At 46.8% G+C, this 14,114-nt stretch overlaps 1 protein-coding gene across 3 annotated transcripts in view; it reads right to left on the minus strand.

Annotated features, from left to right (window-relative positions):
• The window catches only part of nyap2b (neuronal tyrosine-phosphorylated phosphoinositide-3-kinase adaptor 2b), an 18,766-nt gene extending 5,168 nt beyond the window's left edge, over positions 1 to 13,598 (minus strand). The window contains exons 1-4 of one of the 3 annotated variants that reach the window (XM_047588642.1): positions 12,634 to 13,597; positions 10,110 to 10,311; positions 6,024 to 6,346; positions 2,344 to 3,420 (exon numbers count right to left, since the gene is read on the minus strand). In XM_047588642.1, coding sequence (XP_047444598.1) covers positions 2,344 to 3,420; positions 6,024 to 6,346; positions 10,110 to 10,288 — 1,579 coding nt within the window. In that variant the 5' untranslated portion in view covers positions 10,289 to 10,311; positions 12,634 to 13,597. Of the gene's footprint in view, positions 1 to 2,343; positions 3,421 to 6,023; positions 6,347 to 10,109; positions 10,408 to 12,633 lie in introns of all 3 variants that reach the window. The other 2 variants (XM_047588643.1, XM_047588644.1) reach the window with 2 other exon arrangements.
• Positions 13,599 to 14,114: the final 516 nt, after the last annotated feature.

The following is a 14,114-nucleotide window of genomic DNA, read 5'->3' on the forward strand; positions in this document are numbered from 1 at the left end:
TATAAAGACACCTGTTACAAATACAACAAATGCAAATGCACTTAAAATATTGTAGCCCATAAACATGGAAAATGCAAATAAGGGAACCTTATGTATGTCGCTAATTTAATGCTCTGCAGATACATTATAGATGTAAAAATGATGTACATCATTTATTTCCACATAGGTTGTGCTTCAACCTGCAATATCACACACAAGCATCTCCTGTCATGCCCACGTGTCAACTACATGTCATTTTAGTGTGTGCACATGTGTGTTGTGTGCGTACGTCACTGCCTATGTATGTATGTATGTATGCATGTATGTGTGCTGTGATTAACCGGTTGGTAAGTGGGTCAGGCTAGCTGTTGCTGCCTCCACTGCCTCAGAAAGGGAGAGAAAAAAAAAATTAACCTCCATTCCTCCACAACCCCCAAGCTCATTACACCATGTGTGCTTGTAGCCATTCACAGAGCAACACGCACAACCTGTTAGTGCTTGTTAGCCCCGTGAGGCTCTTTCACCCAGGAGTTAGCGTAAAGAGAGCCGTCACCGCAGTTGATGTATAGATGACATGCGCAACCAGTTTACAAACCATATGGGTCTAGAGAACGAAGTGCAGTCAAAGGGTTAATTGGCGAGCCATCACAGGGACTTCCTGGCAACTGAATGCAACCATTGACTAACAATCACATATAAGAAGATACTAATTGAACCAATATAATTAAGACAATGCATAAAAATCACATAATTAAACAGCAAATGTGCACTAATTTGGCACAAGTGCACACCAATTAGAAGATTCACATCCCACTGCAGTCAAAACGGCAAAGAAGCATACATTTCACCATCTCCGCTCTCCCCATCTGCAGCTACAGCTGCCCCAGTCACCTGATTGGCTTAATCACGAGTAAAGTATGTGCTGATTGGACAGAATCTTCAATCCTCCGATCAGGTGTTGATTTGAGTTCAGAGTCAGAGCTATCCCTATCACGAGCTCGTTGCTCCTCTGTAGACCGGCGTGTCCTGAGCTGTGATTGGCTGCATTACCCACAGGGAGGGAAGCTGCAAATAAGAAGCAGGGATTTCTCCTCCTTCCACTGTTGCCATGTTGTAGTTGCTAAGAGCACTGAGTAAGGATGGATGTGTGCATTCTTTGAAGTTATTTCATGATTTATGACGTATGTGCAAATGCTGCTTAATAAGTCTCATTTAATTAAAGATGTTTTTTCAGCTGTTTAAATAATTTCCGACTGAGCAGCTCAGGTCTGATGAGGCATGTAACGCTGGAATTGTATGACAACTATAGGGTAAACCTGCATGCTAAAACCTCACTCTAAATCATTAGATGCTCCATATTCATTTATTAGTGACCCTTTTCAAATAATACATGACAATCCGCACGAGCTACACTGCCCCTCATTCACTCATGAAATATCCCCGTGCTTATTTAACGTTGGTTTAATGCCTGCAGTCATATTTTTAATTCGTTTACATTAAGTACATTAAATTTCAAAATATTCAAGCTTACCACGGCTATTAAAAAATGGCTATTAATAAGAATGACGACTGACTGATAATGCACCAAACTCATCGAATCAAAGTTTTTATATCAGCTTTCTCCTAACTTTAATTCTTCTGTGCATCTCTGAGCAGTCAGTCTTCCCAGCTGCATTTATTTTGGCTGCGTCTTGAGCGTGGCATGAATACCTGTATTTAAATACGATGTTTACATATTTAAAAGTAATGCTGCCTGATGGAATAACGCCATGAGTCCTGCTGCCCGCTTTGGTCTCTAATCCCCTCAGATTAAATCATACGATCTGTATCAGACTTGGCTCGGTGGGCCCAGATTAAACAAATGGAAGGTTGCAGACAGTGTGGCGGTCCATGGTACTGTGCGAGTGATGCTTTCTATGCACAGCCTCTTAAATTACTAGTGTTGAACTGGATAACTCTTGAACAGGGAAGGATTACACCATCGCTGACCGGGGCATCAAAGTATTTAGACACTAGACGTGGACAACATCCATATCACCCGTAGATAGGATGACCCGCCTGCTTTATAAAGTGGTTCCATATGCTACAAGTGTTTCTGCAGTCTTGAACTTTTCACATTCCTTTTCCACTTCCACACACCTTGGAAGTAGGTGAGGTTGCTGAAGTGGAAGTTACACCTGCTCTTCAGATTATTAGCCTAAGATTTGAAGATATGATGATATAAAATGAAATGAAGCTAAAATCTACTGCATCTACACTCCTAAGGAATTAAGAAGTCATACATACAGATGCATGTGAGGACACTGGTGTGTGCTTTGGTTCACTATATCCCACAGACATAACAAATGCGTAACAATGACTCACTCTCTCCAGGCTCTTTAGACTTTCTGCCGCTGGAGTTTTTCTTCAGCATGTTCCTGCCTGTGGTGAACAGGTTGGTCAGTTCGTCCAGCGGACTGGTGGGTGTCCGCGAACGCCCCGTCGACACGTTCTGCATAGAGCCGTGGAGCCGCCCCACGCCGTCTTGAGGTGGCGAGCCCTTGCCGTGGGGCGTGGCAGAGGCGCTCCGCGGCAGCCCGCCGGGGAAGGGCATCGGAGCGTCGAACGGGGGTGTGCGCATGAGGCTCAGAGGGGTTAGGCAGCGGCCCATGCTGACTGGAGACGGACAAGCCGAGTGGCTCCGCTGGTAGGAGGACGACGAGGAGGATTTGTACAGGGTGCAGGGCAGAGGAGGCGCGGAGGAGCGGCCGGAGACAGTGAGCGTGGGGGTGGCGGTGAGCTCCCTGCGGAGGTGCGCAGACGAGGGGGGCTCGCTGGAGGAGGTCGGGGATTTGCTGTAGGACTGGTTCTCCAGCATGGGTAATTTGGTCACGTCTAACGGGGTGAGGGGAGACTCGTCCGAGTTGGGCGAGCACTGCGCCGGCGCTGGCGGAAATACCAACAGTGGAGGTCGGTGGGTGAGCAAATTGGGGAAGGGCGCGGGAATGTCACAGAGGGGAATGTTTCGAGGTGTGGAGCAGCGGCTGAGAGGCTCGGGATCGTAGGGCGCCGGGGTGGGGCACGCGGAGCGGCACCCCACAGGGTCAGTGCGGTACTCCATATCATCCAGGGCCGGGTACTTCATCTCCTCATACACGGACTCTCCTGGCTCCTCGTCCTCGCTCTTCAGGGGTTCCCGTGGTCCAACGTCGATCCCGCCCATCTCTATGTAGACGGGTTCGTCTTCACAGTCATCTGTAGGGCTCTCGTCACTCTGCGGGGACGAGGGGTTGCGCTCGCAGGGGGAAGTGACGTGGTGGAGTGGCCTGGAGGGACAGACCCCGCCGCCCCCATGGTTCTTAATGTAAGACTCATCGAAAGAGACGCTCAGTTGTGTGTTGGGATTCCTCTTGGGTTTGGGTGGCGGCACCCGCCTGCAGTCCTCACTGCATCCTTGAGCTCCTAAAGAATAGAGAGAAATAAACATTGGTCATTTGGACAAATTCCTAAGAGCAAACACACTGTATACTGAATGTTTAATACATTTGATATGGTTGAAATACAGCAAAAATACAATGAAAAAATGTATTTGTTAAAAGTCTGTTTTTGTGAACTATTTATCATTCATCATGTGGATAATTAGTAATGACATAAAGCCTTTTTTCAGCACCGTGGGTCAGTTGTAGGTCAGCACGTAATGCTGAGAGCAATATCTTGAGTCAGATATGTGGGAACAGTTGAGGCATATGCATGTTTCTAGGTCACGTTTATGGCGGTGGAGCAGTATGTGAGTATAGTATCTGGGTCACACACACTGTGGAGCTTCTTTTTGATAGTGGTGACGTAGCATTGCAGCGTGAAGCGCTTTAGATGTGGTGCAGTGAGGTATTGGTTTAAGTGTTCCCAATGCCAGGATACTGTACTAGATGGCGCACTGTTATGGAAAATATAGTGCGGTCCTAACGCTCGTTTACTGATAGTAGTCGGAGCTTTATACTACTTTTACACGCTCTGTACTACTGAGTTGCGCTGCGTCTATTTCTAGGTCAGACACTGAGATGTGTGTACAGGAGTGGCTCTTTATTTTGACAGGCGGCAGGAGATAAGAGTAGTTAAGAGCTGGGCCATGTCTGAAATTTTCAAACTGCAGATTTTACACCTTTAATAATTCAGATGCCAGATGGCCCGGACACACGCATACTTCCCGTTACTGTATGACTCACCACCATCACTACGTACGCATACACACACACACACACACGGACAATGCACATGCCTACACACTCAGAGGGGAAAATCAGGATGGACATGTACACGTTTTACAGCAAATAGTCTCACACTAGTGTGCACGTGTGCATGTCTTCCAAGTGACCATGCCATCTGAATATTTAGCTTTACAGAATTAGTTGCTTGAGAATAAACAATAAGTAAAGTGATGTCAATTTTCTAATCTGAACAGAGAACACTGGGGTCTTCTGTTTTGAAGCTTCTTCATCCCCTCATCACCACTTACTAGTAAGGTGCTACTCCAAAAATGTGTTTCTGGTCTGTGTCTAATTTGACCGGGATGAATTAAATCACATTCCTGTGCACTCTCTCTTCCCTCTCTCTTTTTGTGTGTGTGCGTGCATGTATAGGTGTGTATGTGCATACAAGATTTTGCACACAATGCTGCTGCTTCTCTACGGCTGCAAAGACATTCCTACACCGCCAGGCTTTTATGGAGGGTGCTGAGGTCTGTTTCAGCACTGATGATGAATCCATCCCTTCAAACATCTCTTGCTCCCTGTCCTTTCTCTTCTCCTCTCCTCTCTGTTGCTCCCCCTTTTACCCCTCCCCCTGTAGCGGATGTGTTTACCCGCAACACCCCCCCCACCCCACCCCCCTTCCCTCCTCCTCCTGGGGAAAACGAATCTAGGTCAATCGCTCCTCCTGAATGAATTCTACACTGACAGGCTCCTCCCCTTTCTGCTAAAGCGCCAGCTACAGAGCATGCAACCCTCCCCTCAGCCAGGGACACCCCCACACTCCGGCTCTGATTGGCTCGAAACGCTCAGACTTCAGCATCTCCGGAGCCTCATTGGCCCGAGTTGCACAGTGATGCTGTGATTGGCCGGGCTGCAGGGGGTCTTGTTTCTGTGGGACGGTTGCCGTGGTGCCCAGGAAGATCTGTGCGCACACAGAGAGATCCCCACCAATCTGAGCCAGGCTGGGCGACACCCTAAACATCACGTTGGCAGCGAAGCATCCAAACTGAAATGGAGTCAAAGCTTCCCGCAACCTCTGAGTCTTTTGCGCACCTGCCTTAAAGAAGGATGCAAATCACATGCGGGCTATGCTGCTTTCTCTAAGAGAGCAACAGTCCAGTCAATTAAAGCTCACACTTTCACAAATCTAAAAGACAGCTTTCTGCAGCACTACCACTGCTAAGACACTTAGTGCCTTTTTATGTGCAACAGCTCTGATAACTGACTGTGTGACCAGTAACCTTCTAAGGAAAACACATTCTCTCATCAGTGCACTTGGTGGAAGTACACTGGACTAAGTGGACAAATAGAGTAGCACCTGATGATTGCAATATATAAACTAAACATACACTGAAGATCTTATTTTAATCTTTGAGAATATTTACACCTAAATAATAAAAAGTACAAAATGATGCAAGTGGGTTTATTTAAAATGATCCCTAACCCTACAATCAAATTATTATATATTTCTGCATTATCAACTGGTCAGTCCTATGTTTTATTATTTATTTATTTTTGTTTACAGGGCAATTCAAAGTATCATCACCCCTCGCAAGTTGCACAAATCTCGTTCACAATGTCTCACAGCAAAGATCCCATCACACATGCAGGATATCTCACCTGATATTTAATTATAGTTTAAACATATTGCTGTACCTTTTTTTATATATATCAGTGTGCAACTATGGTGGTTAATGGGAAGTACTGTGTGAACGGCTAGATGTCATGTCATTGTGGAGAAACATTGTTGAGGAGGGCACCGGGGAGAGCATCTATATATAGCACAGCCGTTCGGTGCGAAGTGCCACCGCCACTCACCGTCACATCTCTCCCCGCGGCAGGTGGACACTGGACTGTGGTCCACCGCCTCGGACGACATGCTCAGCTTGGTGGCCGGGTCCCTCCTGGGCTTAGGTGGGGGCTGCTTCCTGGAGGTCGGACTTCCCACTTCCTCCTCGCCTCCGCCCCCGCTGTTGCCGCCGCCGCCGCCGACAGAGTGGAGGGACTGGGAGCGCACGGAGAAACCCTGCCCACAGGCGATGGCGTGCAGGTGGGGCATGGGCATGCGTTCTTGGGGGTCTGGCATTGTAATGGAGCCCATACGCAAGTGCTTGCCTTCAGTGGCTATGTCCTCACCCGTTCTAAAGCAGCAAGAGGGAAGGAGAAGAGGGGAAGTGCATATTGATTAAAGATTATGAGAAAAACAACGACAAATACGATCCAAAGAATGTGAAAAAGTAACATTATATTGGAGATAGGGACAGGGGAAAAGTCCCTACATCAAATCCCACGCTGTTCCTGCCAAGAGACAGCAGAAATAGCACATACCATAACCCGACATACAGAGTCACCAAGGTATGTCTCAGTTTGAGCATATGTGTTTGTGTGCATCTCATTCTGTGCCACCGATGAGCGCACTGAGTTAACAACAACAGATGTGTTAGTGCCACTGACAACAGGGCCTCTTTCAGGGCAAGGCATTGATTTGAGTTTAACCCTGGATATGACTGATGCCTCACACACAAACACACCCATAATGACACCATGGACGTCCCCCCGTCTGTACACAATCAATCCCTATAAATGGACGATTGGCCCGAATGGAGCGTTAATGATGTCTGAGTGTCATGTGGTAATGGGGTAAGGGAAGAGAGTGTGTGTGTGCGTGTGGCTGTGTGAGTGATTACTGCAGAGAGATCTGACTGTGTTTAAGGTAAAAAAATAACAATAAAAGTTGGTACAAAACACATGATAATTTAACAATGCATGCATCTAATTTAATATCAAATCAAAGAAACAAAATTAAGTTCATTATCAAGGATTTAACCTCTTATACAAATCAAACGGTGATTCTGCATGCTTGCATTCACAGTGTAATCGTGCAGCGGGTTTGTATGTGTGTATGTTTGTGTTTGTGTTTGTGTCTGTGTGTGTGTGTATATGTGTGACCCCTCAGTCTGTGACTTTGCTGACTCTGGCTCCCTCCCGGCCAGCTGCTGAACAGAAGGTGCTTGGTGGGCCCGGGTTCATTGGTCAGGGGCTTAACTTCGCCTAGCAACAGGGTACCCATAGAAACCAGACACAAAACCAGCTGCCGCCGCACAACAGTAATAACGTGCATGTGCACATCATAAAACTGTGGCGTGCGTGCACAAAAACCACATCAGGGTTCATTAAAACTCGACAAGTGGCAAAAGTAAAATAAGTAAACAATACATTCTGAGTAAAATGTCAGTGAAACTTCAAGATTCAGCCACAGGTGTCAGTATTAACAACTCTCCCACTTGTATGTTTTGGTTGTGCATCTGCTGTGACATGTCCTCCCATACGCGTGGGTTTCATGTTTGTGTGTGTGGGTGGGTGGGTGTGACTGGATTTCTGGTGACTGGGTTATTTATAGGATATTTGCCCAGTGATTGGCTGGAGGACAGACCACAGGTGCACTTGGACCAGTTGAGTTGACTTGTTGTTGGGTAGCTCTGGGTCTCTCACTGTGACACCATGTGACAGGAAAAAAAAAAAAAAAAATGGCAAAAACAAAAACAAACGATAAACCGAAGGAGACACTGAGAAAAACAACAACAACAAAAAAATTTGACTGCGTTTGCATGTATGTGCGCACAATAGGTAAAGAACTACAAAAGCTGCCGTTTGCAATTTGCATGCATATGCAAATGTAAGTAAATGAAAGTGCGCGCCTGTGTGTGGTGGTGGGGGGGAGTGGTGGTGGTTTGCGAATGCCCTTGCATCTTTAAAGACATTTGTGAACATCTGTGAGAGAGCGCGTGAGAGAGAATCATCTTTCTGCTGAAATACAGTAAAAGAAACTATACAGCAGAAGGCAGGAAGGCCCGCCTCACTCAAAGCCAACGTGCTGATTTGATTGGCCTATGGCTGTTCCAGCTGTCACCAGGCAGAACACATCTCCTGCAACTGAGCTCACACTTAATCTCCCTCTAACAGGTTTTTTTTTTCTCCCCCCCTTTTTCCCCACTCTTAAACACATTTGCTCTAACAAGCTCTTTCTCAATCTCAGCTCTTTCACTGGACGTTTCCTTTTCCCTGCCCTTTCTCACAAACTTAACATATTCCTTTTCATCCCCCTGTTGTTCATGCCCATTCACGCACACGTACGCAACCGCAAATGTATGTCCTTGCGCAAGAGCAAGCGTGCGCACATGAATTCTCACACTCTATCACTCTCATTCTGTTATACTATAAAAATGGGTCGTCTCATTGACCTACTTATGGGCCGCCTCATAAAATATCCAGATATATTTTAGACTCTTCCTCCAGTGACTGTGTATTAATGTTTGATCTTTGGCTAAAAGACAGTGGACGGACAGAAGGACAGTAGATTTCACTTTCCTCAGGCCTAATCCTGTCCCATTAACCAAGATGCTGTACAGGACTGAAAAATGGGAGCAATTAGATTTAGCTGGCGAGCAAAAACAATGTTTTTCTAATGCCTGACGGACACAGCCGGACTTTGAGTGTGCAAGTGATATACTGTACTCAGTTCATTGTTCAAGCACCAGTCAGGAGACAGCTCTGTTAAACAGCATGACGCTTTGACGAAAACGTGACAAACGGGTCAAAGAGTTCCTTTTTTAAATAGGTGAAAACAAATATAGTAATATAGGTGTAAATACATGCTCAGCCCCCCACAACCCCCAAAAAAGTATCAATGTAAATATTGGATGAACAGCTACTGAAATACTGACAGGAAACAAATTGTTTTTAGAATCCATGACAACATCGGGCAGCATTTCCCATAAGCCTTTCCACTACAAACTGATGTTAGTTTAGCCAGCTGCAACATGAGGCTGATTATGGAGAACGAGAGAGTGTTCCTCTGCTTCATGAGTGCCCTTCAATAAAATATTCAAACTGATGTCCTCCTTCCGAATCACTAAACTGCTAATTCTGAGAAAACTTTACTATGAAAGATACAGCATCTAAACATCAAGAGTTACTACGGCAGACAAATCATCATTCATACAGACATAAGAAAAAGTACAGCTGAAATCTACGTGTGACTGTTTTCAAAGGAAAGATGAATAAATTCACTAGTGTTTCTAAGCGTCGTGGCTTGTCATGTGTAATTTTGCTGTTATTTTTTTGCCCGTGCTGCTGCAACCACTCATTCCAAACTCTTCTGCAATGACGATTTCAATGACTCTGAGGCTCGGAGCTTGTGATTCCGCCCCATGACACTATCACGCTGTAGCCACGTGCTAGTCACGTTTGAATCGCGTGCCTTTATTCGGTCAAACTTCAGAATGCCACACAGCGACGTTGCTGCGCGCAGAGGCGCTCCTGTAATACAGAACATGAGTCTGACGGGGTTAAATGGGAAAATATCCATTTCTGCGCTCTAAGAGGTGCTTCGTAACAACGTTCAACTTTCTACACTGTTGGAAAATCTATATTTAAATCACCACAGCACAACAAAAGTCCTCGCACATGTCTCATTCACATCCTAAAACAGGTTTTCCTTCACGGCTCAGCCTTCCCTCTTTCTTAATTGTAAAAGCTCTCCATCTCATAAATGGAGCAGTGGTGACCTCCACCCAAGGACAAGTCCTAAATAAGTCTAAAAGTGAAAAATTAATTATCCTCCACAGATCATGGGGCGCGCCAGTCCACACTCGTAAACTCCAAAATATAGCACTCTGCCATTGCCACAGGGACCCTCTGGCCACTTGTCCCAGATCCGTACAAGTGAACCCATTGACATCTTTGCATTTAAAGGACAGAATCCCAGTGGTGCAGCAAAACAGCACTGAAGCTAAATTAAACTAATGGGAAAGTATATGCTGTTTGTAGGAGGATATCCCCGTGCTATGAAATTTATGATAATGAATTCATGTTTTTTTTTGTGAGCACTTCTTTCCTTCATACCTCCTTATGGCTTCCTCCTGTTTTCTCTTCTTCTCGTTCTTTTCCTGCAGGTATGTCCTGTTTCTCTCATTCCTGGCGTAGTCCAAGTTCTGAGCTACCAGGCCGTTGTAGGCTCTCAGGCCGTTCTCCTCAACATACTGGAAAAACCGGAGAGTTTCCTCCTCTTTGGAGCTCATCATTCTTCAAGTGTTTCCGCTGCATTCTGATGAGGAGAGAGATCGGGCAGAATTATTTCCCTCAAAGAGAGGCTGAAGGCTACCGTAATGTAGGCTGCCACGGCGTCGTGTGCGAGCACACTCTGAAGGCAAAACAAGAATGGAAATGTGTAAGTGATTAGCCTTTCATCCTTCACTTTTCAAGGTCAGCTTTGGTGGGAGAAAAAAAACGAGATTGCATAAGCCAGCAAACAAAACAGGCTACTGGTTCTATGTGGTGGTGCTGCTGCTGCTGTTGTTTTTAATATATCTGACTGTTGCTGTGGAGTTCATGTCCTATGGAACGTTCACGTTGGTGGTGAGACTTGCATCATGCCTGTGTCCGGAAGAGTAAGCATTTTCCCTAGAGGGGGGGTTGCAGCATCTTTCTCCATCATTCACGGTGTTACGTGTTAAGCACATGCACACACACACACACACACAAACATGCCAACAGCCAAGGGACTCACTATCTTGCCACAGTTACTCATAACCTTCTGTTTCAGTGTGGATGAGTAGTGGCTGCTCATTTTCTCAGTTGTGTTTGCACATTTCCCGGTTGAAATGACCGACTTTAACCGGGCGACTGTTTGTTTGAATGAAACTGAAAAAAAGCCCCTTTCATCTTCTGCAGTTGTAATTTGTGTTGGGCTCAGATGTGAAAATGCAGCCCTCCGTGGAAATGAAATGAACCGGTCTTAAGAGACTGCGATGCATGGTTTCGCATATAACATCAATCCGGCGTTTCGGATCCACAAATAATCCCCACTTGTCATTCCTTACTGCATTTAGAGTCCGTAAAAAGACTTTTGCTGACGTCATTTTCGTCGGAAAAGAGCCCGGATGTTGCGCGGTTCCTATGTGAAGCATTTACACTGATGCAACCACTCATGCAGTTCACCTCTAAATCTGTTTAAACAGCACTGTTTGCAGCCACTTAAGATCTAAGCGCAACATCGGGTGGTTAATGATGTGGGTCAGTGTTCATGCATGTGCATCCTGCATTTGCCTGAAAACCTGTGCAACTGCATGCAACACAGTATATACAATGTGCAACAGCTCAATGTGCATTTGTGGAGGCCAGTGGCGGAAGAAAAGAAGAATGCATGCTTTTATGTAGGTCAATGTTTTCAGATCAGCCTAAGACTCATGCTTGTTTACGTGCGAGAGAAGCACTGAGTGTGCGTGTGCGTAGGGAGGGGGAGGGGGCTTGTGATAACTGTATGTATGTTTGTGTGTGCGTAGGGAGGCAAGGGCAGCAAAGGGGGGTCTTGGAGGGCAGCCAGATGGAGACTGCACGGCCAGGAAGCCGGCCATTGTCTGGCTATCCTCACTGTCCCTCTGCCTCGTGTCTGTCTATCAATCGCTCCAGCGTGCGGGCGAGGTCAGTGGGTTTATCTGCCGGTTCCAATCCCCGTGATGCATCCTCAACACGTCTTTAGCATAGTTTTTTTTTTTTTTTTTTTACAGGCATGGGGAGAGGACTGATGGGAGCTAAAAGAAATAATCACCGTCTCAGAGCAGAGTTCAAACTAGGACACTGATGCGCGGTGTCAAGCGGTGTGGACGCTCCGAAGCTGTACAAAAGAAGCCAACCTAGGTTTCTGAGGTGCACCAGTTAGAGGTGCAGCCATGAGAAGGCACAGTTCAAACAGTGTTTGAGCTGAATTAAGCCTGCCTGCCTAATCCCCGTAAGCCTGCAGCAACACTCTGCACTGGAATCAGCTTGTTTATCACAGTGTACCAACCGAACCTTTCACATTGGATTGTCCTCCGTTAACTCATCGTTGTAAAAATGCTCCGGTGTTATCATTTGCTCGTCTCTGCGAGACCTGTCAATTCAGCAACCCCTTTTTTTTTAATTCATGGCTCCATTTCCCCCTCCCTTCACTTCACTTCTCACTGCCTTCACTTGATCTGTTTTCCCGTCGCATCCCTTCTGCCCCCTTTGCCCCAGTTGACGTGAGCTGCAACAGTTGGAGCGACCGAGGTGCACTTAGCTTTAAAAGTAACTGGCGGTGGCACACCGTTTCTGTTTCCTGGCAACCGTGTCACGGGAGAAGACCAGCGTGGACATTCTGGAGACACGATGTCATAAAAGATTGCAAGGCCAAGAGTCTGGTGACAACATGCGTGGGCGCTAGTGCATGCAGAGACACACATTTAGACGCACATCAGTGCATTGCAGTGGAACCAAGCTTAGGTTGGCCCCTACTTACACAAGACTTTGATGTGGACTTGAGTTCATTACAATGTAAGCATTGCAAAGTATAATCTACACTGTAACGTAGATGGAACCTTTGTGGGTTTGTGGGTCATTGCATACTTACAATGGGGCTGTGTCCTTGCTGGCTTGTGGACCAAATTGTCTTCTGGCTTCCCTTGATGAGTCCACTGTACGCTAATGAACTCTGACCTATGCTGGAGCTCCAGTGCACTGTTCCACTTAATTCCACATAGACTTCCATCCATTGTACGGTCCAGCTGAATGGCCTGCTAGAAGGAGTCCCTGTGACCCAGGTTAAAGATGGTGGTAGAAGTGAGCGGGGCCATTGGCTGCCCGACCCAATGCTCCTTCCCCGGGGCAGAAAGGGGAGACGTGACCCCCTCAATCCAGATGTTGACAAACTCCAAGCCAGTTGCCAGCTTCACTTCTGCACACATCTGCACATGCTAAAGATGGAAGGAAGGCACACAGGCCGCACCCACAACTGCACGCATTACACAAATGCGCGCTAACACACACACTCACACATAAAATTCCCTTTGCAATTGCAGAGCCGGCGCTCAAAGTCTCTCAGATACTTCTATCCCAGAATGTCTCTCCTCATGCCTTGATGTGTCAAAGTGGCCGCGCAGGGGAAAGGAATCCTCATCCACAGTGCCCTCAGGGTCGAGACCGAGGTAGAGCAGTGTGCATTTCCAGGTATGGCATTCCCTGCCTGTTCCTTCTGTCCCGCTCAGCCACACGCGTCTGCACAGCCGGTCTGTGCTTAAGCAGATGACACCGGGCTTCCCAACTATAGATCACAACAAGAAAAACACGCCCACTGCCTACTGTAGCCACCTTCCACTACAGCGTCATCGCTTCTCCCTCTCTCTCTCTCTCTCTCTCTCTCTGTCTCTTCCTCCTATTTCTCTTGCTGTGTGCTTTTCAACTCGTCCCCGCGAGCGCTCACACCCCAGCGTCTTCCCGCAGTCGGTCGTTTTATGTTTTTGTCCCGTGTGTCTCGCCTGCCTTCTTTGCGGCTGGAATGTAACTGGAGAATGAACATGTTTTTCTGCTTTCAGCACCACGGAGAGCTCTCCCTGTCAGAGGGTGAAGGCGGGGGTTTGAGTGGGTGGGCACACTCAGAGAGGGGCGAAGTGGAAAGATGCAATGGTGTGGGGGGTGGGGGGGGTTGAGTGGGAGGAGTCGTCGGGTTGCCAGGGTGTGACCTCATTAGACACATCCTCCTCTTCCCCCGGCAACCACTGCCATTCCCCTCCCTCGTGCCCCCTCCTCCCCGCCTCCACTCTTGCAGCTCGTAAACAAGACCACGGCACAAAAACACTTGCAGTGAATACACCGTGTTGCTCTCAAGTGCATTCATTACATGTAAGCAAGCCAAAACAAAGAGGAGCAACAGACACTAAAGAGAAAACAAAAACATCAACAAAAAAAAAAAAACACTTTGCAAGTTGCAATACACACACGCGTTGGCATGCTGATGCAAAATTAAAATATGTTTGCATACATAAACAAAGCAAGCAATCCAGTGTAGTATTCCCAGTAGTCACAAAGATGCACCGGATGAAAGCGAGGACGGAG

Source organism: Mugil cephalus, chromosome 7 (assembly GCF_022458985.1).
Source record: "Mugil cephalus isolate CIBA_MC_2020 chromosome 7, CIBA_Mcephalus_1.1, whole genome shotgun sequence".
NCBI classification, from domain to species: Eukaryota; Metazoa; Chordata; class Actinopteri; order Mugiliformes; family Mugilidae; genus Mugil; species Mugil cephalus.